This window comes from Diabrotica undecimpunctata, chromosome 6 (genome assembly GCF_040954645.1).
Source record: "Diabrotica undecimpunctata isolate CICGRU chromosome 6, icDiaUnde3, whole genome shotgun sequence".
In the NCBI taxonomy this organism is placed as follows: Eukaryota; Metazoa; Arthropoda; class Insecta; order Coleoptera; family Chrysomelidae; genus Diabrotica; species Diabrotica undecimpunctata.
The window spans coordinates 48682845-48709933 of NC_092808.1; the positions used below are offsets into that span (position 1 = coordinate 48682845).

The 27089-nt window shown below is 34.6% G+C and overlaps 2 protein-coding genes across 2 annotated transcripts in view; one reads left to right on the forward strand and one right to left on the reverse strand.

The window, feature by feature from the left end:
• LOC140443423 (venom peptide isomerase heavy chain-like) overlaps nt 1-2839 on the forward strand; it is a 33853-nt gene extending 31014 nt beyond the window's left edge. The window contains exon 6 of the mRNA XM_072534676.1: nt 2266-2839. Coding sequence (XP_072390777.1) covers nt 2266-2582 — 317 coding nt within the window. The 3' untranslated portion in view covers nt 2583-2839. The remainder of the gene's footprint in view (nt 1-2265) is intronic.
• A 6095-nt stretch (nt 2840-8934) lies between these two features.
• Nucleotides 8935-27089, reverse strand: part of LOC140442650 (venom protease-like) — a 169421-nt gene continuing 151266 nt past the window's right edge. The window contains exons 6-8 of the mRNA XM_072533647.1: nt 23989-24090; nt 13890-13975; nt 8935-9259 (exon numbers count right to left, since the gene is read on the reverse strand). Coding sequence (XP_072389748.1) covers nt 9014-9259; nt 13890-13975; nt 23989-24090 — 434 coding nt within the window. The 3' untranslated portion in view covers nt 8935-9013. The remainder of the gene's footprint in view (nt 9260-13889; nt 13976-23988; nt 24091-27089) is intronic.

Here is a 27089-nt window from a genome sequence, read left to right on the forward strand (position 1 = left end):
ATTATTTTATATTTGAAACCGCAATAATGACAAAATTATTATTGACTTAAATAATAAATGGAGTTTGATTTTACACAGATCGAGACCAAACTTTTTAGGCAAATCAACAACTTAGTAAAAATGTTCAGTACTGACAGTGTTAAAATATAATTATTTCTGATTGTTTTTTCAAAATTATCTACGGCACGTGTGCTTAAAATTTGACAATCTTTATTTGACACTATATGAAGTTTGGTAAAAGTTGCCAAATTTTTAATTTAGTATCGGTTACATTAAAACCGTAATTTCAAAGTCATTATTAATGACGCCTTAACGACTCATACAAAGAAGTGATAAGAATTAAACAATTAAAAAAGGATAATCCCCAGGAGTTGGCTGTATACCATATAGTTAAAAAAACTCGAACATCGAAGTAAAACCTTTCTGTTCTAGTTGGTATATTTAATTGAAAATTAAATTTAAAAATCCTAAAAGCAAGTAATCTCACTAAATTAATAAAAACGTATGGTAAAATTTTAACTATAACATGCAAACATGTGGTTAATTACTTACTTTGTAGTACTTGCAAAATAACTTCAAAACCGAACAATGGTTGGGTTTAAATGGATTAAACCATACCTGCTTAAAATTGTTCAATTATCTGGCAATATGCCGATGGACTTTCAGGGAACATAAGTCCCTACCCGAAAGAGTTTTTTATATCCGAACTCTAGGAAAGTTAAATGCCAACTAATTTGATATGTCAGAAGTAATAATTGAATGTTTACAGTGACATTCGGAAAAGTAAAACAGGTCAAGGACCCATATATTGAACTCTATATAAATTTTAATTAAATTAATTTATTAAAATTGAGACAGTATCCATTATTTTTATTATTATTTAAATCTATTTGTTTATATTTTATGAATTGACCATATAATTAAATTGATCAGTAAAATAGGAATCTGATTTTTTTAAAGACAGAAATGTGTAAGGGGAAAATTTTGCATTGTAATTGTTGTAAAATAAAGATTATTTGAATTTGATTCAAAAAGTGAGTGTTTTCAGAAAACTTGATAAATTGCTGATTCACCTGCTTTCAACATTTCTGCATTTATCTCTTTTATTCCTGGGCTTTTATTGTTCTTTAAGTCTAAAATTCTTGAAGTCTTAAATTGTCTCTATATTTGTTTTTTTTTGTTGAACTGTCAGAATTACTTTCACATTCTAATGTTTGTTCGGCAGATTTTCACTTCTGATAAGATCATTTTTCATTCTGACATTATATTATATTATACGATTTACTTAGTAGTATTCCTTCGCTTAATCTAATGTAACTACACTTGTTCTGATAACCCTTTTTTGTATTTCTTATCAACCATCTTTGCCCATTTTCAATTAGTTTTCTCATGCATACTGTTTGTTCCTGTTGACTTATACATGAGTTCTTTTCTTATTTTTGCATTACAGTGCACATAACTATCTTAATATCATATTTTGGTATTTTACTCGTTTGTTAACAATTCGCAGAATATGTCTTTGTCCTCATCCTTCTTCTCTTCTGTCGGAGTAGATATACCTACCTGATTAAAATGGTTTTGTTTCTCATTCTTCCTCTTATTCTTAAGGTACATTCCATCAGCCTTAAAATTTAAAACTTTTTCCCACTTTTCTGTGAGTTCATCCTTTATTTTAACCATCCTATTTCCCGCTTGTTTAATGCAGAGGCATCACTTCGATATTGTACTTTCTCATTTCTGAACATATGTCTTTTATGAGACTCCCTCTGATAGCTTCCTGGCACGTTCTATATAGGTATATTCTCACTCCACTACAGTTACTTAATCTTTTCTTATATTCGTTTCCTATTTGTTTTCTGAGAATTCGGGTTTCTTTTTTAAATTATTTTTGATAGTTTCCGAATTATTATAGTTTCATTTTTTTTACTTCTTTCACATCACCTTTTGCTTCTTAGTATTGATAGTAACTTATCTAACTTATACTCACTTCTTAGTTAGAGTTCTATGTGTCATATTGTTGACTCAATAAAGCCGTATCAATATTTAAGAAATAGCATAATACTCATTTCAAGTATAATAAAAGTACCGCATGGCAATGGAAATAGAAGAAAAGAATCTGTGAAAACTCACCAGAATTCGCAAAAAAATAGCGAATAAGAAGTGAGAGAAAAATAAACGTCATTAATTGATACATGTTTACTTGATATTACTTATCTATATATCTATATATCTTTCCCTAGTTTAATTTAAAACTTTCATTTTTAGGTTATAAAAGTCAAGTATTGCTTCAAGTGCGCATACCAGTGTTACCTCTTCAGGAGTGCCAAAAGATATACAACAGCTTTGCTAAAATATCATCAAATCAAATTTGCGCTGGAGGATCTAATGGGCGAGATTCATGTGGTGGAGACAGTGGAGGGCCTCTTAAAGAAATTGGAGAAGTAAATGGAAAAATGAAATTTATTCAACACGGTATTGTATCATTCGGACCAAGAAACTGTGGGACAGAAGGAAGACCTGGTATATACACAAAAGTATCTAGTTATATGAAGTGGATATTGGATAATCTGGAAGAGTATTAAATATATATCAAGATAATTATTGATATAAAAATTGTAAATATTAGTTAGGTGCGTTGTAAAATATTGGTGGTGAGCGTATTATCTGTAAGGTAGTAAAATGTCTAATGATGAATCCAGTGATTTGTTAATATGGAGTATCTCTATGTTATTAAATAAATGTATATATGTAGGCAATTTAGCGCTTTTTATTTTAACATTAAACCAATGAGAACCAAATTAAGATCTGTAAACCTATGTGAGAACAGAGGGCGTAGTGAAGGTAAAGGATATATTCAAGACACAAATCTCAGCAAAATAAATCTAAAATTTTGGAGGACATTATTGTAAAGGAAGCGTTATAAAGTTAGCGAAATGAATTTTTTATATTTTTTTTACCTCTACTATAGCCAAATTAATTCCTTCAAACTTGAGGACAATCCCTCCATTCGAAATTTAATTTGCGGATTTTCCGTTTTCGAGTTATAAGAAAATCAAAAATTAAGTTTTCGGCGCAGCGCTAAAAATATGTATCCATTTTCTGGGTAACAAAAGCTGTAAAACGAATAAATAACCTATCACTTAATTCCTCCTTATTTGCGAATTATGAATAAACTGTTTCTAATTAAAAATAATGAAAATTGAGAATTTTCTGAAGGAAAAGGATTTTCCCGTATGAGTTAAACTGTGTGAGAAAAGTATTTTCCATTATAGCTAAAATAATTCCTCCATACTTAAGGATAATCTCTCCATTCAAAATTTCATCTGCGGTTTTTCGTTTTCGAGTTATAAGAAAATAAAAAATTGAATTTCATATCAAGCGAGGTGTGAGATAGGGCGACACTCTCTCAACTCTCTCACCTAAATTATTTATAACGGTCCTCGAATAAGCCTTTAAAATGCTAGTGTGGGAAAATAGAGGAATAAAAATAGATGGAGAAATGCTCAATCATCTGCGTTTTGCCGACGACATAGTACTTATTACCGAAGATCTGGGTGAAGCACAACAAATGGTACAAGAATTAGAAAACGTATCTTCAACAATAGGTCTAAAAATGAATATCAGTAAGACCAAAGTTATAACAAATTTAGTTCCCAGCGAACACCTAATCATCCAAAATCAAGTGGTAGAATTTACAGAAAAGTACATGTATCTTGGTCATGAAATCAGAATAGGCAAGGACAACCAGACCTGCGAATTTCAACGACGAATAACACTTGCTTGGGCGGAGTATGGTTCACTAAGAGACATCTTTAAGAGGAACATCCCGATAGCTATGAAACGGAAGACATTTGACCAATGCGTTCTTCCTATTATGACATACGGAGCAGAAACTCTCACGCTCACAAAAACAACAGCACTAAAAATGCGAGTGGCACAAAGGCGCATGGAAAGATCAATTCTCGGCGTGACAAAAAAAGACAAAATAAGGAATCAAGACTTAATGAAAAGAACAGGTATCAGTGATGTCGTCGAACGTATAGCCAAGCTGAAATGGAATTGGGCAGGTCACATAGCGAGACTGAAAGACACAAGATGGACCAGAAAACTAATTGACTGGCGCCCACGAAAAGACAAACGCAGCAGAGGACGATCACCAACACGCTGGATGGACGACATTAGACGAATATCCAAGAAATGGCAACAAGAAGTACAGAACCGTGAAAAGTGGCGAAAAATGGGAGAGACCTATGTCCAGCAGTGGTCAGAAGAGGTTGCATGATGATGATGATGAATTAAAAATAATAAAAATTGAAAATTTTCCGAAGGAAAAGGATTTTCCCGTATGGGTCTAAACTGTATGAGAAGAAGTATTTTCCATTATACCTAAAATAATTTCTTCATACTTAAGGATAATTCCTCCATTCGAAATTTCATTTGCGGATTTTTTGTTATAACAAAATAAAAAATTGAATTTCGGCGCAGCTTTAAAAACATTTCCATTTCCACTTTCTGAGTACCAAATGCTGTAAAACCAATAAATCAGCATATATCATTTAATTCCTTCTCTTTTGCGGATTCTGGATAAACGGATTTTAATTAAAAATAATGAAAATTGAAAATTTTTCGATGGAAAAGTGTTTTCTCTTGATATGTTTTGTAAACACTGACAAATTAATGAAATAAAACGAAAAGTACTTTTTTCGTCGACCGTCCATTTATGATCAATTTTAACACCCTCAAAAATCATTGATTTTACACCCCTATTAATGAATGATTTTCTATTAATGAACGATTTTATTATAGGCAACACAACATACATTGCTTGCATAAATTAATTAAACGCTCTGTGATTGGCAGTGACCTGTGGTGTAGGTAACCAAACATTGGTTATATTCCAACTAAAAAATTAATTTAAAATGAAGTAGCCGCTGTTAGTACTATCGGTCATTGTATGTCATTGTTTACTTTATTGTTTAAAATTCTGTGTATTTGAAAAATCAAAGGATGGATATTGACGAAGAGTTTAATTTAACTCCACCAGAATTTAACTTCTTCTATCACAGAATTTACAGAGGTCCAAGAAGACTTAAATATAAATTTGTCAAAATGCTATACACCAGATAATCATTTATCAATATCTTCCTTTAATTTCAGTAATTGCACCATTTCGAATATTAATGTTTACTATAATAAAACTACCACTAAGGAAACTTTGAATAAAGTCAATGAAAGCTGAAAAAATTGTTGTTTATCGTTAAGTAAATAAATATTTAAACTAAGATATCTTTATTTCTGAAAAGTACGGCCGACGGAAAAGTTTTGTAACGAACTCGTGAATTAAAATAGCGATTAACAATCTCGAACATTAACGCGCTCGCTTCGCTCACGCGTTAAAATATCTCAATTTTTAATCGCCCTTATTAATACACTTGTTGGTTAAATAACTATTTCCGTCGACCGTCCATTTATGATCAATTTTAATACCCTCAAAATCGTTGATTAATTACCTCTATTAATGAATGATTTTCTATTAATGAACGATTTCATTATAGGCAACACAACATACATTGCTTGCATAAATTAATTAAACGCTCTGTGATTGGCGGTGACCTGCGGTGTAGGCAACCAAACATATACCTATTTATATTCCCACTGTTAGTACTATCTGTCATTGTATGTCATTATTTACTTTATTGTTTAAAATTCTGTGTATTTGAAAAATCAAAGGATGGATATTGACGAAGAGTTTAATTTAACTCCACCAGAATTTAACTTCTATCACAGAATTTACAGAGGTCCAAGGAGACTTAAATATAAATTTGTCAAAATGCTATACAGCAGATAATCATTTATCAATATCTTCCTTTAATTTCAGTAATTGTACCATTTCGAATATTAATGTTTACTATAATAAAACTACCACTAAGGAAACTTTGAATAAAGTCAATGAAAGCTGAAAAAATTGTTGTTTATCGTTAAGTAAATAAATATTTAAACTAAGATATCTTTATTTTTGAAAAGTATTCGTGAATTAAAATGGCGATTAACTAACTATTAAAAATGATTAAGCATTTAATTCCTAGCTAAGAATTGTTTATTTTAATATTTTTTTACCAAATACATACTGATATAAATTAATATAAGGTTGAATGCTGGAATAAATGAACTTTGATCAAATGAAGGCAGATATCGAGCACAGTTTATTAATTAAATCTTGCCCAAGTACTTTCGCTTCCTAGAGCATCTTCAGGGGCATTTCGTCAATTTTGGCTTATTCAACAAACTGTTGAGAATGTCATAAATATAAATTTGTACATTACACTACACTACACAAGTACAAACGTACTTTACGTACGAGATGTAACGTGAAGTTTCTAATGAACTATAACCCTCTATAGCGAGGTAAATTTGCTTATAACGAGAGAAAATAAGATTGAAAAACGTGTTTTTTACGTTTTGGTCCGACCGTAGCTATAAATAAATACCCTTTTTAAGTGCCGTCCGCAATAAACTTCTTACAATTTATGATTCTTAGTCGGAAATATACAATTTATGATTCACAAGTGTCATTGTAGGGGGTTGACCATTCACATCTAATAATATAGGTCCTAATAGACAAGAGGTGGAAAGTATTTTAAAGGTTGTCAGAAACTTTATCCAAAGAAAAAACGCAAATGAAGAAGCATAAAACTGTTTTACATCTTTAGAAAATATGATAGATAGAATACTGGACAATTTAAAGCAGTTAAATGTTAAAGCAGTTTATGTTATTCTTGAAAATACGCTTTATACAGATATACAGAATACAGATTTTTTTGTTTTAACGTATATCATTGACAATAAACTTTGTTTTAAAAACGCCATTCAAACAATATTTATTAGCATCTTATATTGCTCTGAATGGCTTCACTATAGAAAGTTAAAGTTTTAGAAAACTACATATTCATATGTATGCACAGTATTATTGTTGTTGGATATAACGAGATCCGCTTATAACGAGGTAATTAGTCTGCCATTTCAGTACTCGTTATAGCGGGAGTCTACTGTATAACGTCGCAACAAATACACGCCGTTGGCCAATGGTTGTGTTTTACAATTTATTGCATATTTCTGGCATAAACACCCTCTGCGTTTATAAGGCTAATCATCCCAAACAGAAAATAAAACGCAGTGACTTTCTTGAAAAGTGTGCTTGGGAATTAATCCCACTACAAATTGAAGTTAGATCAACAATTCCTCGGTGGCCAAGAGAAATGAGGAAGCGAGCTCAATCTCTACTGGGCATAGAAAATAATCCCCTAAACCCCCTGTGCCACCACAGAATTATGTCGGGCGTTGCCATGTTTGTCCTCGAAATTTGAACAAATCTTCTAGAAAGTCTTGTGTGAACTGCAATGATTGTTTTACTGACTAAAAATGTGACGTTTTCTGTAGTCTCAAAAGTTATACAATTTTTTAACAGTACTTTTATTTATGTGATTTTGGGTGATTTTGTTCTAAGCATTGTTAGGTACAACAATTCTTCTTTTGTCAAATTTACACTAAAGTTCTTATTAAAGCAAAAATAATTTTAATGGTTAATAAAAATTTTAAAATGGAGTAGTAGTCTTTTTATTGTCTAGTAAAGAAATAAGTAAACCTTTTGTTATAAAAACTGGTCAGTATCATTAACAATAATTCAACAAATATACCTAATGCAGTATTATTATTGAAACTAAAAAAAACTTTTATTATGTTTAATAATATAAATTAAATGGTATACGATCGTAGACCGCGTGACCAACCGTGTCTCAGTTTACCACGTGCCTAGATAGTTAAAAAGTTTATTATAAACTAAATTTGTGCAATGAAAATAGTTAAATACATTGTAAATATTTTACAAAATCAATTTTTTTAGACATCGGTGACGGGAAATCGTAAAATTGTAATACCTTTTCGTGTGACATTAAGATAAATGCGTCGCGCTGACTAAGGAATGTTCAATCAAATAACTAATGCAATAAACTATAATTTATACAGACAAATTTGTACTTCACTTTTAACACAAACTAAGAAACCACTAAATAAAAAATTTTTGATGATTTCAACTTCAACACTCTTGGCGAATGTGAACAACGTAAATATATATTTTGATGATATCAACAGTCTTCGGTTTTGACGAATGTAAACTCTACGATTCCCACGGTAAATCGTGTAAATCCGAAAACTAAATAAAAACATTGTACCTATATCCCGTATATATAGTGTTTATACTTGGGAATATGGATATAATGTGTTTTAAATTGGTAAAGTGAAAATTTTAATGGTTAATGTGGAGTGGAGACCAAGAGCCGACAAGCGAAGTCGAGGCAGACCACCCACCCGATGGACCGACGACCTAAGGAGAATAGAAACAAACTCGATTGCAGCAGCTAGAGATAGAGAGAACTGGAGACGTTTGGAGGAGGCCTATATCCAACAATGGATGTGAAAATGGGGCTGGATGATGATGATGATGAAAGTGAAAATTGTATGTGATATACAGTGTTTCATAGCAATCATAAATTGTGGTTCTACTCATTTTTTATTTATTTTTTGTTTCTTTGTAAATGGTAATAACACCCTATGCCCTATATCCAAAAATGCGATAAAAGTGATTTTGAAAAAAAAAATTTATATATATTGTGTGTTTCTACTTGGGGCAGCTGCACTCTACTTTTGGGGAAATACACAATTGTGAAACACTACTTGAGGTCAAGTAGTTATGCGTTCTTCTTCTTAACTTCTTCTAAAGTCGTTATAATTCGAACGTAAGCTCTAATTGGCTTGGATGACGGTCTCATCGAAATTTCAACAATGTAGATTTTTAAATTTCATTTTAATGTTTTCTTTTCTAGTAGTGAAAGGTAATTAACTCTTTGTTATATACTGTTAAGTATACACAACTTACAATATTAATAATATTTCTATTAGTTTATTTTTTACTGTATCAAAATATAATAACCAATAAATCTACATTTTTAAATCATTGTTACTGATTATTTTCCACAATGTTAAGTATCCACTTCAGATATCTATCAACCCTAGTATAAATAGGAGGCAAATCTTCTACACCACAAGTTACAGTTGATGCAAAAGATACAATTCCAATTTGATAATTTCTCAATTCACCATCTAAATCGATAGTGGAATTAACTAAAGGTCCTCCGCTGTCCCCTTTACATGCGTCTTGCTTCTTTCCGTTGGCACATAGTTGACTATATATAATGGGTTGAACCTAAAATATAACAAAGTTAGTAACAGAAGAATATATAGAAAAATATAAGAAAATACCAAAAAAATAAAATGCACAACAATTCGTAAGAATTTCTATTAATTTTTCATGTCTAACGAAGTCAAACGCCTGTTTGTAATCTATAAAGTATTAAACACGAAAGTTATTTTCAAGGCGAAAATACATAGCCTAGACATCGGAATATCTCAATAGCCCAAACAAAGGTCTACATTTTTTCAGATAACTAAGCAATGTAAAATATTGTAAAGCGGCAAAGCTGGCTTACAAGTTTACAATTCCTTAAGAAATTAGCAAGTTTACTTTGAGGTAGGTGACAGGTCAGGATGTTGACAGGTTAGTGAAACAGACAGCTAATTTAAATTTTCTAGATTCGGAACTTCTTGTGGACCAATTAAGAGCCACGAAAAAAAAATGTCTGCTTGATAATACAGTCAGCTCTGATCTCACTGATTTTTATTACGTTTTATTACGAAAACCGTATGAGGTACGTAAAAGTGGTATGTAAAAGTTACTTACGATGAGGTAAGTAAAAACCTTTGTAAAATTAGTGATGTATATATACAGGGTGTCCCTGAAAATAGTGCGTTCCTTAAAGGTAAGGGCTGAGTGTAGCATTTAAAACAAAAAAGTCTTGTAACATTTTTTTATAAAGTCAACCGTTTTCAAAAAAAAATATATATTAAATTTAATCCATTTGATTAGTGTCCACAGAAAAGCAAACACATCCGGCAACGTTGCGCTCCAAAAGGTATGGGCAGAATGCGATAGTTTAATTTATTTTGATACAGAAAAGGTACATTATTTGTAAACAGTTGTAATTACCCGTAGCTCAAGAATAAATACTATTGTCATGTTTTCGATTCGCGAGTATCACGATATGTTAATTACGTATAGTGAAGCCCACTGTGACAGTAATAGGGCTGTTAGACTTTATGTTGAACGCTATCCCAAACGACGACATCCTAATGCCCGAAGTTTTGTGAACGTGTCCCAAAGGTTATTAGAGACGGGTTGTGTGATACCTAAAAAAACTAGCGGTAGAACACGAAGTAACCGTAGACTAAATGCAAAAGATGTGATTTTGGATATAGTCAGTAATAATCCAAGAGTAAGTACTCGATCTGTGGCTAGAATGATTGGCATTTCAAAAAACATTGTTCACAAGACATTTACGGAACAACTGTTACATCTTTACCATTACCAACGAGTGCAAGATTTACACTAAGGCGATTTACCTCGAAGATTAAGATTGAAGAGAACCCGAATTTCCGTGCAAAGTGTTGTGTGCAGATGAGGCTTGTTTTACGAGAAATGGTGTGTTTAATTTTCACAATTGTCACGTGTGGAGTGATGAAAACCCGTATGCTATACGTAGGACAAATTTTCAACAACAATTTAGTATAAATTTATGGGCTGGGATTATTGGTAATCGTCTGATTGGACCGTACGAACTTCCCAGAAGATTGAATGGAGAATCCTATTTAAATTTTTTGCAGCATGTTCTACCGATACTTCTAGAAGACGTTCCGTTACAAATACGCTCTGAAATGTGGTTTCTTCATGACGGGGCTCCAGCACATTTTACGAGACATATTAAAGATTTCCTCGACATGACTTTTCCTCGTCGTTGGATCGGTAGAAATGGACACGTTCTGTGGCCACCCAGAACACCAGAATTAATGTTATGGACTTTTATTTTTGGGGACATCTAAAATCATTAGTATATGACAACCAGGATGAAATTAAAACAGAAGCTCAACGAATTTTTGATGCTGCTGAAATAATCAAACATAATTTACATACTTATAATATTAAGAATAATTGGATTCGTCGAATAAACGCGTGTATCTGTGCAAATGGTGGCCATTTCGAACATTTATTGTAATAATAATTTTCCATGTAAGTAAAAATAGTATTCAAACTTTAATTATTAAATATTTAATAAAAACAAATACATGCTTTTTCTCTATCACTGTTATCAGTATCAATACATATTATGCCTAACGATCGATGATTCATGATAGCTGATTTACAGTAATTAACGAAGAATAACAAGGAACGCAACGTTGCCGGCTGTATTTCCTTTTCTGCGAACAATAATCAAATGGATTAAAATTAATAATTTTTTTTTTGAAAACAATTAACTTCATAAAAAAAAGTTTTTTTGTTTTAAATGCTGTAATCTGCACATATCGTTAAGGAACGCACTATTTTCCGGGACACCCTGTATATATATATATATATATATATATAAATATATATATATATATATATATATACATATATATATATATATATATATATATATATATATATATATATAAATATATATATATATATATATATACATATATATATATATATATATATATATATATATATATATATATATATATATATATATATATATATATATATATATATATATATAGACCTCTTTTCTTTGTCTTCTAATCATTCTCCATATCTGCTTTGAGAACCTCTGTGTTCCCTTTTTATTTGTCTGAATAAAGTATTCGTTTCATTTCTGATTCGTTTATAATAGTGGTTGTATGCCTGTTGTGTTTGTGGTGTTCTGTATTGTAAAAAGACTTTATTCTTTTCTTCACATTGTCTTCACTTTCTCTCTTAACCATGGAGTTTTCTTTTTTGATATGTTAGTGTTCGGTACCTTCCTCTCTCCTGTGGATTTAAGTGATTCTGTTGCTGCGTTAATTATAATATATTTAAGTTTTTTCCAGCTTTCCCATTTGTTATCGTTTTCCAATATTTCATTCCCAGCAATCTAGGATATTATTTTTCTTTATAAATATTCCGTGGATTCCGTGTTTAGTCCTTCGTATTTAAAAAAGTTCTTTTGTTTATGAAGGTTGACCAAAGTTTGGTGGACGTTTAAAAAATAGAAATATTCCGTTTAACACCAAACACCAAATTATTTTACCAAATAATCATGTTTTAACAAAAAGAATTTTATTAAATGAACATGAACGCTTGCTTCATTGTGGCGTTTAACAATTAATTTTTCATTGAGCCAAACAACAAAAGGCTGTACAAATTAAGTTAGAGTCAGATCTTTACCACTGATGCACTTTTAGCGAGCTTCAAAAATTATTAGTAGAAGAGGAAAACCTTGTAATATTTATTCTGATAATGGTTCAAATTACATAGGTGCAAACAAGGAAATAAATGCTGTTTATAAGTTTTTAGAAAATTCATTTGACTCGTATTTCTCAAAGTCTGTTACATGAAAAAATAAAATGGCATTTTATACTTGCAAAAACGATTGGGGGTTTATGGGAAGCGGGCATAAAAAGTATTAAGTCTCATTTAAAAAGAGTAATGGGTTGTCAATCTATGACTTTTGAAGAATTTAGTAACGTGTTGCATCAGGTGACAGGTATGTTGAATTCTAGGCCACTTTGTCCTATCTCCAGCGATTCTGATGATAGCGTTGCTTTGAGGCTAGTGCATTTTATAATTGGACGTACCTTAACTATGTTGCCAGAGTGTAACATTATAAATGCGCCATAAATGGAGATCTAATTGCCACCAAATGTTAAAGCTAGGATCTCTGGTGTTAATAAAAGACCACATGACTCCCCCACTTCACTGGCCTCTTGGATGAGTAACAAAAATACATTCGGATCCAGATGGAGTTACCAGAGTTGTGGCGATTAAAGTGGGTGGTAGTACAACAAAAATAACACTCAATCGTGTATGTGTTTTTACAGTAGACTGTTAATATCAATTTAATTGTATGACTACAAATTTTAACTGCAATGTTAGTTTTTCCTTTTAATTCGTCAATCGTTGTTTTCTTTTGTTATTTCTGAAGTTTTGAAAGAACTGCATCCTTTCAACGGCGGCAGCATGTTTAGACATAAATTTTATTTTCTTTCCTTTTGTCTAATCATTTTTTCATGTATAAGTTAAATAATAAAGGATAAAATCAGGAATATGGTCAATCATCATTGAATAGCCCGAACTTCATACATTAGCTTATGATTGCTTCCTATCTCTGCCGATGTTGGTACCCTTACACCCAACATTTAGAAAGAGAGTAGCTATGTATTTTAAAGAATGTTGTCGTTCATAGATCTTTGTCCTCTGGTATTTTCAAAGGTATCCTTGTGTCGTCCTCTGTGAGGGAAAAATATTTTTAATACGTTATACATTTGTGCTGCGGAAGTCCGTCAGAAGATCAAAATTATTTATCCTGTATATATCTCTCTGCCAATATCTTCTATTAGTTGATGTTTAAATAAAAAAAAACATAATCTGTTAGTTATGTTATGATTAAAGTCAAATAAAAATATAAATAATGAAAAAAATATAACTGAAACGATTATAGGTATAGATAAAAAGAAAATTGATAAAAAGAATGAAGTAGATTGGGTTCTCATAACAAACTGAAAATAAGGCAGATTAAATAAGAAACAAAAACCTGACAACGGTGATTAGAAAAACAGGAATAAGTAAAAAGAAAATAGTATCAGTTTTAGAAGTCCCTTTAGAGTTAGTAAGTCATTCATATCTACATGAATTCCTAAATTACGGCATTAATAGACGTAAAGTATAAAAATATATGTATAAAAATATAAAACTTTCTTACCTCTGGCGGAACAACTTGATTACACAGTTTATGGTCCCACACATAAACCGTAGCAAATTGCAGCACCGGCGAGCCCCCAAGTTTTCCTGAAATATGAGTATATTCAATATTCTCACATATACTGATCATATCAAGTATCACATTCGACAAAATAAATAATACCACTTATAAAACTGTTCTAAGTAAATAGTGAATCTTTCATAATTCCTTGTTTAAACCGTCGAACTCCAAAAACTGTTCTGAACGAAATACATATTAAATATTCTATAATACTCAAAATGTAAGCCTCACTTTGTAATAAATATTTCTTCTTCTTCTTAAAGCGCCTATCCGTTCCGGATGTTGGCGATCAGTTCAGTGGTAGTCGTGTTATACCACTTTCGTAAATTTTGAAGCCAGGAAATGCGTCTTCTTCCCGGTCCTCTCTTACCATTTACTTTACCTTGGAGAATCAGCTGGAGAAGGCCGTAACGTTCTTGATTTCTCATTACATGTCCTAGATATTCCAACTTTTTAGTTTTGACGGTCATGAGAATTTCACATTCTTTCCCCATTCTACGCAGGACCTCCACATTAGTAACTCTGTCAACCCAGGATATACGTAAGATGCGCCTATAACACCACATTTCGAAAGCTTCGAGCCGATTCATAGATGCAACAGCCAGTGTCCATCCTTCCATTCCGTAGAGCAGAACTGTGAATATGTAGCAGTTCAATAGACGGCATTTTGTTTTTAATGATATGTCTCGACTGTTGAAAATAGTTCTCATTCTAACGAATGCTGCTTTTGCTTTTATTATTCGCTGTTTAATTTCTGTTGAGTGGTCCCATTGACTATTTAAATTGGTGCCTAGATATGTATATTGCTCGACTCTTTCGATATTCTGTTGGTTGATTGTAAGTTGAGCGTTTAGTATTGGTTTTTTACTAATTGTCATAAATTTGGTTTTCTTTATGTTAAGAGCTAGTCCGTATCTGTTGCTGACATCTGTTATGCGATTTGTTAATATCTGTAAGTCATTCAGATTATCGGCAAAAACTATAGTGTCATCTGCATATCTAATGTTATTCAACCATTCACCGTTTATTAGTATTCCTTTCGCACAACCGTCTAAAGCTTCCTTAAATACCCATTCAGAATAAATATTGAACAACAGTGGAGACAAAATACAGCCCTGTCGTACTCCACGTTCTATTGCAATTTTATCAGTTAACTGGTCTTCTATTTTGATTTTGGCCGTTTGATTGTAGTAAATGTTTCTGATAATTCTAAGATCTTTGTTGTCAATTCCAATTTCTTGCATTAGAGTCATTAGTTTGTCATGTTTTACTCTGTCAAATGCCTTCTGGTAATCTATAAAGCATACGTATATGTCACAATTCACATCCCTGCATCTCTGAAATAGCACCTGTACAGCAAAAAGGGCCTCCCGTGTTCCCAGAGCATCACGAAATCCGAATTGTGTTCTTGTTAGTTGTTCCTCACATTTTGTATATATTCTTTTGTGGATGACCTTTAGAAATGTTTTAAGTAAATGGCTCATAAGGCTTATAATTCTATAGTCTTCGCACTTTCTCGCATTGGGTTTTTTTGGAAGATTTATAAAAGTTGACACTAACCACTCTTGGGGAACCACGCCCGTATCATATATACTGTTAAATATATTTGTCAACCATTTTATGCCATCATAGTACATAAGTTTTAAGAATTCTGAGTGAAAATTATCAGGGCCTACTGCTTTACCATCTTTGGTGCTTTTGATGGCATATTTTACTTCTTCGACTGTAAATGGTGGTCCAGATTCGCAATTGGTGTTTGTTGTAATACCAGTGTTACTTCGTATATCTTCAAAAGTTTTTTCCACGTATTTAATCCAAATATCTCTTTTATGCTCTATTTCCAGTACTATGTTTCCCTGATTATCTGTCAGGAATCCAGTGTTCTTGTGTTTATATAAGCCTGCCGCTTCTTTAATCTTTTTATGGAGGTTAAATGAATCATGTTTTTGTTGTAATGACTCTATCTCTGTACACTTCGAGCTAAACCAATTTTCTTTTGCTATTTTAATAGCCCTTTTTATTTCGTTATTTATGTTGTTGTAGTAATTCTTATTATCTTTAGCGTTTCTTCTGTCTTCCATCATACATAGAATCTCCTCCGTCATCCATTCCTTTTTATTTGTTCTTTCAGGTTTTAAGTATTTCTCTGTTATTTCTTGACTTACTTTGTGCAAATTTTCTAGCTCTACATCTGTGTTATCTGTTTCTTTACGGGACCATGGTTTTTCTGTACGAGCCCACGTTTTTTCTTTTAGGCGTTTTTGTACCTTTTCCTTTACTGTTTTATTTTTCAGTTGGTTAATATTGTACTTCATAATTTTTGGTCTTTGAACTTTCTTTAAATATTTCAATCGAGGAAAATACTCGAGATACAATACCACGAGAAAAATGTCAATGTAGCAGAATGTTAAGTATTTCTTGGGTTTAGGTTCAATAAGTAATATTAAATTTGGAACTAGATTTAATTGTCCATTTAAACCAACGATTCGGCAGGAAACCCTTGCCTTTGTTAAGATTCTAAAATGTACAAGATTGGGAACAAAAAGTTATTGTAAAATATAAAAAACTTACCAAAACGTAAAACGGGACACTGACATTAATGAATTGATATTTGTATGTGAATTGCATTGATAATGAATGAATAAATACTGCAGATGACCTCGACTTAGAAGACGGGAAAATTAAGAAATGTGATCAATGTATATATTTGGGGGTAAAACTAACAAAGACAGAAAGAACTGATGAAGCCATAAAAGACAGAATAACTAAAGGGAAACGGTTTAATCTGTGCAATTCTTAGAAGTAGTCTACGATTTTATTATTAGATGTCGCTACATTGCGTGTATACGAAGCCATGTTAGAGTTGCTTCCTAAGACAGAAAAGATTTATTTCACGTTCAGAGCGTTTGCGAAAGCCGTTCTGATGAGGCCTATTGGGCTGAAATACGTATAAACGGATGCGCAAGCTCCCTATACGTGAAATAAAATCTTAACTGTCTTTTCCTTTTTATTTCGATATACTCTGTACGAGTACCTACTAGAAACCAATTCGCTAAGAATTTTGCTTAGTTGAGGAGATATGTTGTGGAATGCAATTTTTAGATTCCCCATATCTCTCTTAACATCTTTATCAACGTCTGTTTTGCCTTGCAATTCTTAGAAGGCACAGATTAAAGCGGAATTCTTGAATTTGGTTTCGAAAATTAATTTTGAATCAATTTTCTTTTTCTTGAATTAATTTTGTACTAAACAAACACCTACTCCACAGTATGTAGAATGTAGAATGTAGAAAATGGGGCGGCCAATAGAGCCTGATACACTGCGACCTTTGCAGATCTATTGTGTTTCCCCCTTATTTTAAAGCACTTCATCTAGCTTGGTCCTCTTAATGAGACTCAACAGCCTTGATAGTGGCCTTTTCATGTAGCCTGGTGCTTCCGGTTTTTCCTCTCCGAGTTCTAGAAACCGCATTCGTGCGAGACCTTCGCAATGGCACAGAACGTGTAGAGCGGTTTCCTCTTCTTCCAGACAGAAACGACAGGTGTCCTCTTCTGTCAGGCCTATGAGACTCAGGTGTCTATTGAGTCTACAGTGCCCAGTGAGCAGACCCACTATCATTCTGACAGTCCTGCGCCTGTGCGAAAGTAAGTCTGCTGTAAATTTAGCCGAATGTCCTTTGATGAACTGTTTGGCCTGCCTCTGTCCTGGTGAGTTGTTCCACCACTCAAGAGACTTCTGTTGCACCCATTTGTGTATGGCTGCCCTTTTTATCGTATTTGCGATTCCAAAGAAGGGTTCCGGACCAACCAGTGGCGTAGATGCGCCTTCTCGGGCCAATTCATCGGCCTTCTCGTTGCCACGATGACCCTTATGTCCCGGCACCCAGGCAAGTGTCAACCTGTTTTGACTTCCCACCTGAGAGAGGACATCCAAACAGTTCCATACCAGCCATGAATCGACCTGTACCGAACTGAGAGCCTTTAGAGCCGCTTGACTATCCGAATAGATAACGATGGAGTCGTTATCTACATTTCGGCCGATTAGTTCCATAGCGCACCTGTGTATAGCAGCTAATTCGGCTTGAAATACGGTCGCGTATGTTCCTAGACATACCCGGACTTCCGTCCTTGGTTTTATGCCATATATTCCAGCCCCCGTACCTGTATCCGTTTTGGAGCCGTCCGTATACCATATTGAGTTTGCTGTTAGCGGCGGACCAGTTTCCCAGTCCTCTCTTTTTGGTATTATAATTTGAAAATTTTTGTTAAAACTATACCTCGTAACCATTCGGTCTACAGGCATTCCTAGAACGGGGTCTGCCTTTATGTCCTGGTATAGCCTTAAGTTATCAGCTCCCTGCATCATACTTATTGGAGCTTGGCCTTGGATCAACCGATGTACTGTTGATCTGGCTTCACTCTGTATGTATATATGCAGAGGAGGTAGGTTTAGCAGAACTTCTAGCGCGTCCGTTGGGGCTGTTCTCATGGCTCCGGTAACACTCAAGCATGCAAGCCTTTGTGTGCTACTGAGCAATCGAATCGCCCCGGACTGTTGCGTTTTGTTCCACCACGCCACTGAACCATAAGTTATCATGGGCCTTATAACCCTTGTGTACAACCAGAGGTTCATTTTAGGATTTAACCCCCAATTCTTACCACACATTCGTCTACATGTGTTCAGGGCCATAGTGGCCTTCTGTGTGACTTTCTGAATGTGTACATTCCATGTCAGCCTCTGGTCGAATATTACACCTAAGTACTTGGCCTGACTTGTGAATGGGATTTCTACTCCCTTGAGCACTAGTGGCTGTAAGCCTTGCAGTGCTCTTTTTCTGGTGAAGGGAACAACAGATGTTTTTTTAGGGTTAACCTTCAGGCCTTCTTCCTCACACCAGCTGTCCACAATCCTCAGAGCGACTTGAAGTCTCTCCGAAATTATTTTGGTAAAGCGTCCTCGGACTACAATTACCAAATCGTCCGCATAACCCAGACAGTAAAAACCCTCCCTGGTCAGTGTATTAAGTAGGTCGTCCATAAGCGTAGCCCACAGTAATGGGGATAAAACTCCTCCTTGTGGGCAGCCGCTTCCTGCCTTCGCTTCAATAGTGGCTTCACCTAACGAGGACACAATGATCCTGTTTGTTAAGGTCGCCTTTGTCCACTCGCATATGAAGGCAGGAACTCCTCTTCTTTTAAGCGCGTCCGTTACAGACTCGAAGGAGACGTTATTAAACGCTCCCTCCACGTCCAGAAACGTCGCCACCGCTATCTCCTTGTCATCTAGCGACTTTGAGAGCAGTCTGTTAAGATCATCCAGCGCCAAGTCAGTTGACTTTCCTGGCTGGTATGCATATTGGCGATCGCTAAGTGGATTCTCCATCAGCACGTCGTCCCTAATATACCTGTCTATCAATCTTTCCAGCGTTTTTGCTAGGAAAGAGGATAGACTTATTGGTCTGTATGACTTGGGGGTCTGGTCCATTACCCTACCAACCTTGGGGATATATGTGACTTTCACCCTTCGCCATGCGGTTGGAATATATCTCCATGCCAAACTAGCTTTGAAGATCTTTGTTAGATGCGGGATGATCACATCCTGTCCCTTCTGTAGCAAGGCTGGATAAATCCCGTCCATTCCAGGTGATTTGTATGGCTGGAATTTATTGATGGCCCACCTGACTTTTTCCGGTCTCGTGATGTCGGTAGCTAATTTCCAGTCCGCCTTAGTAGGCCTTCTGGGATGAGCTACCTCTACCGAAGGATTATTGTCAATGGATGAGCTGGGAAAATGTACCTTGGTGAGCATTATTAAGCTTTCCTCCAGGGTTTCTACATACGTTTCGTCATCTTTCTTCAAGAGGCCGACCTGATTCACAATACCATCCTTAGCCAGGACCTTGTGGATTCTGGAACATGCGGGAGCCTGTTCGACTTCCTCGCAGAACTTTCGCCACGAGTCTCTTTTGGCTTTTCGGATCTCCTTATTATATTGCGTCAGTTTTTCTCTATAAATGGCCCAGTCCTGGTTGAATTTGGCTTTATTGAATAGCCTTCTTACATCTGCCCTAAGCTTTTGTAAGTGTTCATTCCACCAGGGTGTGTTTTTCTTTCCTTTCTTTTCTCTCTCTGGACAATTCTCCTGGTAAGCGGCCAGAACAGCTCCCCTCACCGTTTCGACTGTCAGTTCGAGATCGTCCGTATCTTTTATGGTGCCGATTCCTCCCTCAAGAGACTTCTCGAGTGAGCCTCTATAGCCTTCCCAATCCGTCTCTCTCGGGTTCCTGAACCTTGCCACCATTCGAGTCGAAGTAATTAAATCAAATCGAATGTGCCTATGGTCGGAACATGAAGGTTCCTCTGACACATGCCAATTCTTTATAGTATCGTACGTTTTTTCACTGCAAAGTGTTACATCTAAGACTTCTTTGCGCGTGGCCGTAACGAAGGTAGGTTTATTTCCTATATTGGCTATTTCTAAACCCATGCTTAAGATGAACTGTAGTAAAGACTCACCTCGACTGTTGATGTTCGTACTCCCCCATGCCAGATGGTGGGCATTGGCATCACATCCCAGTATTAGATGAAGGTTCTCCCTTCGGCTGTAGGTTATAACGTCCTCTACTATGCCTGGGCGGAAGACCTTCTCTCCAGCGAAGTAGGCAGAACAGACCAACCATCTTTTACTACCTTCCTCGGTGGAAGCGGTTAAAATACCTGTAACAAAGTCTCCGGAGCAAAGATCCGGAATCAGTGTACAGTTTACTTCGTTACCATATACAATGCATGCTCGAGGTGTCTCTCCTTTCGCATCGTATAGTAACTTACCTTGTTGCGGCTTCAAGCCTGCAATCTTCCCTCCGTGGAGCCATGGTTCCTGCAGTAGGGCCAAGTCCAGGCCTTCCATGTCAAACCTTCTGCACAAAACCGCCGACGCAGCTTTAGCATGATGAAGGTTGACCTGCAGGACCTTTACTCTGCCTTCCTCTAAACTGAAGGCTAACTTTCGGGTTTTCCCGTGTCCTCTACCCCTTCCATGGGAGCGGCCACCCGCTCAGTGGCTTCTAGCCTTCTGGGCGGGTTTGTAGCACTCCCCTGCAAGTCGGTACGGACTTCTTTCGGGATTATTCCTTCTTTAGCTCCTTCCCTCGACTTATCATCCTTAGGGCGAGCCTTGTGTTTGGTCGAAGTGTTAACCTTCTTTGGCGCTGCTTTAGAGCTTTGCCCCTCTGAAAGTTTTACTTCTTTTCTTTTTTGCTTAGCCTTGACTGCCGAGGTTGCGGCAGTTACGCCTTGCAACCCCGATGGTCCGGCCTCTGCAACCTTCTTAATGTACCCATCATCCTTGACACGGAATTTAATTCTTCCGATGCCAAAGTAAGGACACATTTGAAGTTTGTTGAGTTCCTCAAAGGACTCTTTGTCCATTGAGAGGACCCATACCTGCCCTTTTTCTGCAGGTGTTTTGCCCAAAACGGTCCATATACGGGTGTTGAGCTTTCGGTTGCTGACCCTTAATCGAGTCAGCACACTTTCCGCCCCCAACCTCTTTCCGTCCTCGTCTGGGATGTAGACAGTGCAAGAACACGGCCTCTCGACTTCACTCTCGTCCTTAGCCTGGAGGCTTGCACCTTCCCAAGGCTTCAGAGTGGGAGTAGTGTCCCTGAGCCATTGTGCGCTTGCACTATCCGCGCACGTCATTACCAGGTAACCGGGCTTGAATGTGCTCTTTAGCAGCCTGATTTGCGGCCCTTCTTCTGGCGTTCTCTCCAGAGCCTCCAAGATGGATGTTTGCACTGCCTTAAGCTTTGTGGGTTCCATCCTGACTCCAGGGAAGCCATCACATACTACAGCCACCTTTGCCGAGCAAAGGGCTTGTGTAAAAGTCATTTCTGACTTCCTCGGCCTCTTTTTGGCTTCCGCTGGCGGCGTACTGTGGTCCGACCTTTGTCGCTTCTTTGTAGACTTTTGCGTAGCCATTTCCAGCTTTTGCTCCGCCTTCTCTTTAGACTTAGGGGGATTGTCCTTTTGTCGTCCAAGCACCTTGGTGAGGTTGGCCTTGATCACCGAGCGCTTGGCTTCAATGTAGTCCTGGTCCTTGTAATCTGAATGTTTAAATTGTGTTGCCAGAAATCAAAACCGAAATTTCATGTCATAGGTTTTGAAGATTGGGCTATAAAAATGGAAATTCCATAGTGACCGGTTAATAGAAAAGTGATAAATTTTATGATCTCATGAGAATCGTAAAAAATGGCAAAAATCGCGCAAAGTTTATTTATTTAACACTTTTATAGAAACTGACTTTAATTGCTGCAAAATGTAAAAATTACATAATAAAGCTGCACTATTCACCTTTAAAACGCTTTTTGATTTTTGTTAATAGAATAATCTGATCAAAAGATATCGAATGTTTACCGTTGAATTTATACAAATTTTATTTAAAATTGATTTTGCGCGTGTAGCCGTGTAGCGATATTTTTAAGAGAATGGTCTATTTTACACAAAAATGCTTATAAATATATTTATTCAAAATTTTTAAAACAGCTTTATTTTTTATTTGAAAAATTTTTCTACGACGTATAGATTCTTGGTACAGCGATTTTTTCCATTTTCCCTTACGAGGTGGTGGTTTTAGGGGGAAGCCGGGGGTAAGAATAGTTAACATTTTTGCATATTTTTTGGAGTTCTAAAATTGACATTTTAAAAAAAAATCAGCTTAGACGTATAATTTTTAGGGGTTTAGTGGTATTTTCGTCTCTGGCGACTGGATTATAAATAAATAAATTTATTTATAACAAAACTAAAGCATCACCGACATTTATGTATGGCTCTTTTCGAGTTACGTCAGATTAAAAAAAAATTAAAAACATTGCTTTATTGGAAGCCGAGAAAATACATTTTTTACGTATACTGATTTTAATATTTGATATTCAATTTGCTTCAAATTTGTTTGATATTTTTTATGCGTAATACTAGTTTTTTATTATTATAATAAATGTTATAAATAGCTTAAAGACATGAAAATCCTATTGTTTAAAACTTTGTCGCAAATGTCGGTAAACTTTGACCGGTTATATCTCAGGAATCCCTGCTCGTAATTCAACTTTTTTTCTTTTAAAATAAGAGTATTACCAATTTCTTTCTAACGCCATTTTGAATTTATTTTAAGCTTATAGTTATCGAGATATTTTATTTGTTTATAAGCCAAAAAATTGTTAATAATTTTAAAACATTCTTGTGACCGTTAGATAGGTTAAATATGTTTTTATAAGTAAATAAATTTGCAAACTTCTATATGGTCTAGTTTTTGTTGTGCAAGATTTTAAAAAAATTCTTTTTTTTTAATTTAGACTGCAAAATTATTTTACAAAATCTATTAAATCGATATAAATGAAATTGGTGGGCTATTTTATTATATTATAAATATTTTCTAGACGAATTATGAAGGTCATAAGTGCAATCTAAGTGGTTCAAAAACATTCAAAAAATACTTGTTTCCCTCTCTATTTTACAACAAGGAAAATAAATTAAAACATTTTTAACTAGCATTATAAATTTATAAATTTATAAATTTATAAATTTATAAATAACTAGTATTATAAATTTAATTATCGCTATTTTATTTTATTACCACTTTGATAGAAAATGAATTGTTTTAAAGCTATAAGTGAGGAAAGTAGAAAAAAAAATCTATGTTTTTAGTAATTATTAAATATTTTAATTTTTTTATTAATGCTCTTGACCTATTTGAGAATGAGGATAAGTTAATGATTATTACTGAAGTTATCATCTAACTATTTCTCTCGCATCTCTCACATCTAAATTTAGTCGATTTTTTAAAGATCCGCCCCGGTCTAATATGATAAAAATAGATACTTAACATAAAAATAAAACTATTTGAAAAATGAAGTAATCCATGTATTAAAATAAATGTTGCTGGTGGATAAGCAATAGTTATTTTTATACAAAATAACTATTCCCGTTTTCATTTTATTTCTTTTTAACAATATTTATCGATATATACCTTCTAACATACTTACTAGAATCGGTTTTCCCCCATCCACTAATAGTGAGCTTTTGGCCAGTAAGATCTCTATGTTCTAAATTTCGTTCGAAAGGCAGGCATATAGGTTGTATATAATCTAAAACATATGAAAATATCCCTTAAATTCATACAATGTGAAAAAATATTATCTTAGGCAAATTCATCAAGTAAAATTGTGTTCCAACCTAATATATGAACTTTTACACCTGGTAATCACTTAGATAAACATATAACTGAGAGTGATTAATAAACAGTAGGAGATAAAATAACTTTACATAACAATATAATTGAATCGGTCATTTCAAAAAGTGCATAAGTCCACAATTTTCAGAAACTAACTTTTTGTGCGGAATAGACTCTAAGATACTTCAAATCAGTACAAATTACTGCATATGCAGACGATGTAGCCATCATTAGTAGGAATAAGCCACGACTAATGGAAGTGTTCAAACAAATTGATCCTGAAGCAAGAAAAAGAGGTCTCAAAATAAACGAAGCAAAAACGAAGTATATGACAGTCAAAAGAATAACTGACAATGAAAATAATATCACAATAGACAACTATACTATCGAACGAGTGGATGCCTTTACATATCTCGGCACAGAAATCAATCAGAAGAACTCCGTAAGTAGCGAAAAGTAATGCGCGTATTTCCAGCGGGAATCGTACATACTATGCTAATAAAAAATTGATGACATCGAAATTATTAGACAAAAGAACCAAAATGACTATCTACAGAACACTGATTAGACCCGTAGTAACCTATGGATGTGAAACTTGGGTAATAACGAAAAAAGAAGAAGCCCAACTCAGGACATTAGAGAGAAAAATACTGAGGAAAGTATATGGCCCGGTACAAGAGGAAGATGGCACATGGAGAATCAGGAGAAACGACGAGGTTAATGAGTTAAATGAAGGTTATGACATTGTAAGATTTGTGAAAAGTCAAAGACTGTCATGGCTGGGACATGTGCAGAGACAAAACGATGCAAAAACAACAAAGAAAATGTTACAATGGGAGCCCATTGGAAGGCGAAAAAAAGGAAGGCCCAGAACGAGATGGTTGGATGACGTGGAAGACGCCTTAAAAAAATGAACATAAGACAATGGAGAAGAGAGGGCACAAGAGAGATCCGAATGGAAGGACATAGCCAGACAGGCAAAGACCCATCCAGGGTTATGATGTCAAAAGAAGAAGAAGAAGAAGACTCTAAGATAAACTGACGTTGTGTGCAAAAACGACACCAGTCTGTACATAATCTGTCGAAATACTCTACAACTAAAATTGAAGATCTGTGCAAAAAGTCGTATGCAATTTTTGCTCTGAAATTGTAAACATAAGAATTTGGTTAGTAGCCGAGATCGTTGATTATGATTGTTGAGTCGTTTATGTTACCATGTTTTTATTTCATCATTATCATCATTTTGGCTTTACAAACCTGTGTGGGTCCTAGCCTCCCCAAGAATTTTTTTCCAGTCGTCCCTATCCATCGCCTTCCTCCGCCAAGCACGTATTTCCATATTTCTCATATCTTGGTCTATGTTATTTAGGAATATTGTTCTGGGTCTTCCTCTTCTTCTTTGACCAATAGGTCTATCAAGAGCATTTTTCTAGCTGGGTCGGTTTGCTCCATCCGCATTACATGGCCTACCCACCTCAGAAGTCCTATCTTAATGTGTTGTACGATATTTGGTCCCTGGTATATTCTATAGAGTTCGAAGTTGTATCGTCTTCTCCAGACACCATTTTCACGTACCGCTCCATAGATTCGCCTTACTATTTTTCTTTCGAAACATCCTAACATGTTTTCATTGCGTTTTGTTAAAGTCCAGGTTTCTGAACCATATGTTAGGACTGGGCGTATTATTGTTTTGTAGAGTTTTACTTTTGTGTTTCTTGATATAACTGTAGATTTAAAAAGAAGATTAAGCCCAAAATAGCATCTATTAGCCGTGCAAATTCTGCGGTTTATCTCTGCAGTAGTGTCATTTTCAGTATTGACGAGCGTTCCCAGGTATACAAATCCGTTAACTGCTTCGATGATGTCGTTTTCTACAACAAGTGGCCTATCTATTCTGAGTGATTTGTTTCTGGCTAGTTTGTTTACAGCGTCTTTAACTTGCAAGATCGTTGGTGGATCCTCCTCCCTCTCGTCCGCTCCGCTTACCAGACAGCTTTCGTCTTCCGGGTTTTCTTCCTCTACCTCTATATTAAGTATCTGGTTAAAATATTCCGTCCATCGGTTTAGTACGTCTGTTCTTGTTAATAGATCGCCATTTAAACTTCTACATTGTGTGTTTGCCTTAAATTCTTTTCTGTTCATGTTAACTTTCTTATAGAATGTTCTGAATTCTTTCTCTCTGTTGAGGTTTTCGATATATTGAAGTTCCTTTTTTAAGTGGTTTCGTTTCTTCATTCTGTGTATTTTCTTCTCTTCTCTTTGTCTGGTAATTCTCTATACTTGTTCTGTTTTGTTTTGTTATTTAAACAAAGAAATAATATGCCTACTTCATCTGACGATAGTGTGAAAATCCAATCCAGATAAATACAGAAGGAATATTGTACGTAATGCCAAAGTTAAAGGTTTACAACACACTAACTATATAGGAAATATTATACCGGCTAGAGCTACAGGACCTAAATGCAAGTAAGTAATAATTTATGCTGTTACGTAGGTTTACAGAGGTGTGTTTATTATTGTTTGTATCAGCAATAGGCAAATTTTTATAGTTTTCATAACATAGTTTAATATTTCATTAATAAAACCATATTTTTTCCGCAATAAATAAACAAACTACAGTAATGTAATATTGTTGTTAAGGTTCTTATTTTGCAAATTTCAAAAATAAAAACTTAGTGTCATTTCAATGAACACTTCTGTGGCTGGAAGGCAAAAGGGGATAACTCTCATTTGGAAGTTTTTCAGTACAGACATTTTTAGTTCATATGGTCTTTTTGTTATCTTATAGACGTAATATTAGTAACGTTTGTATATTTCTAGATCCGACTTACATTCTGTTAGATATATTAAAGTGTTTTTTCTTAAATTAATATCTATGTGTCCAATATTTTGATAAATAAAAAAAAATATTTT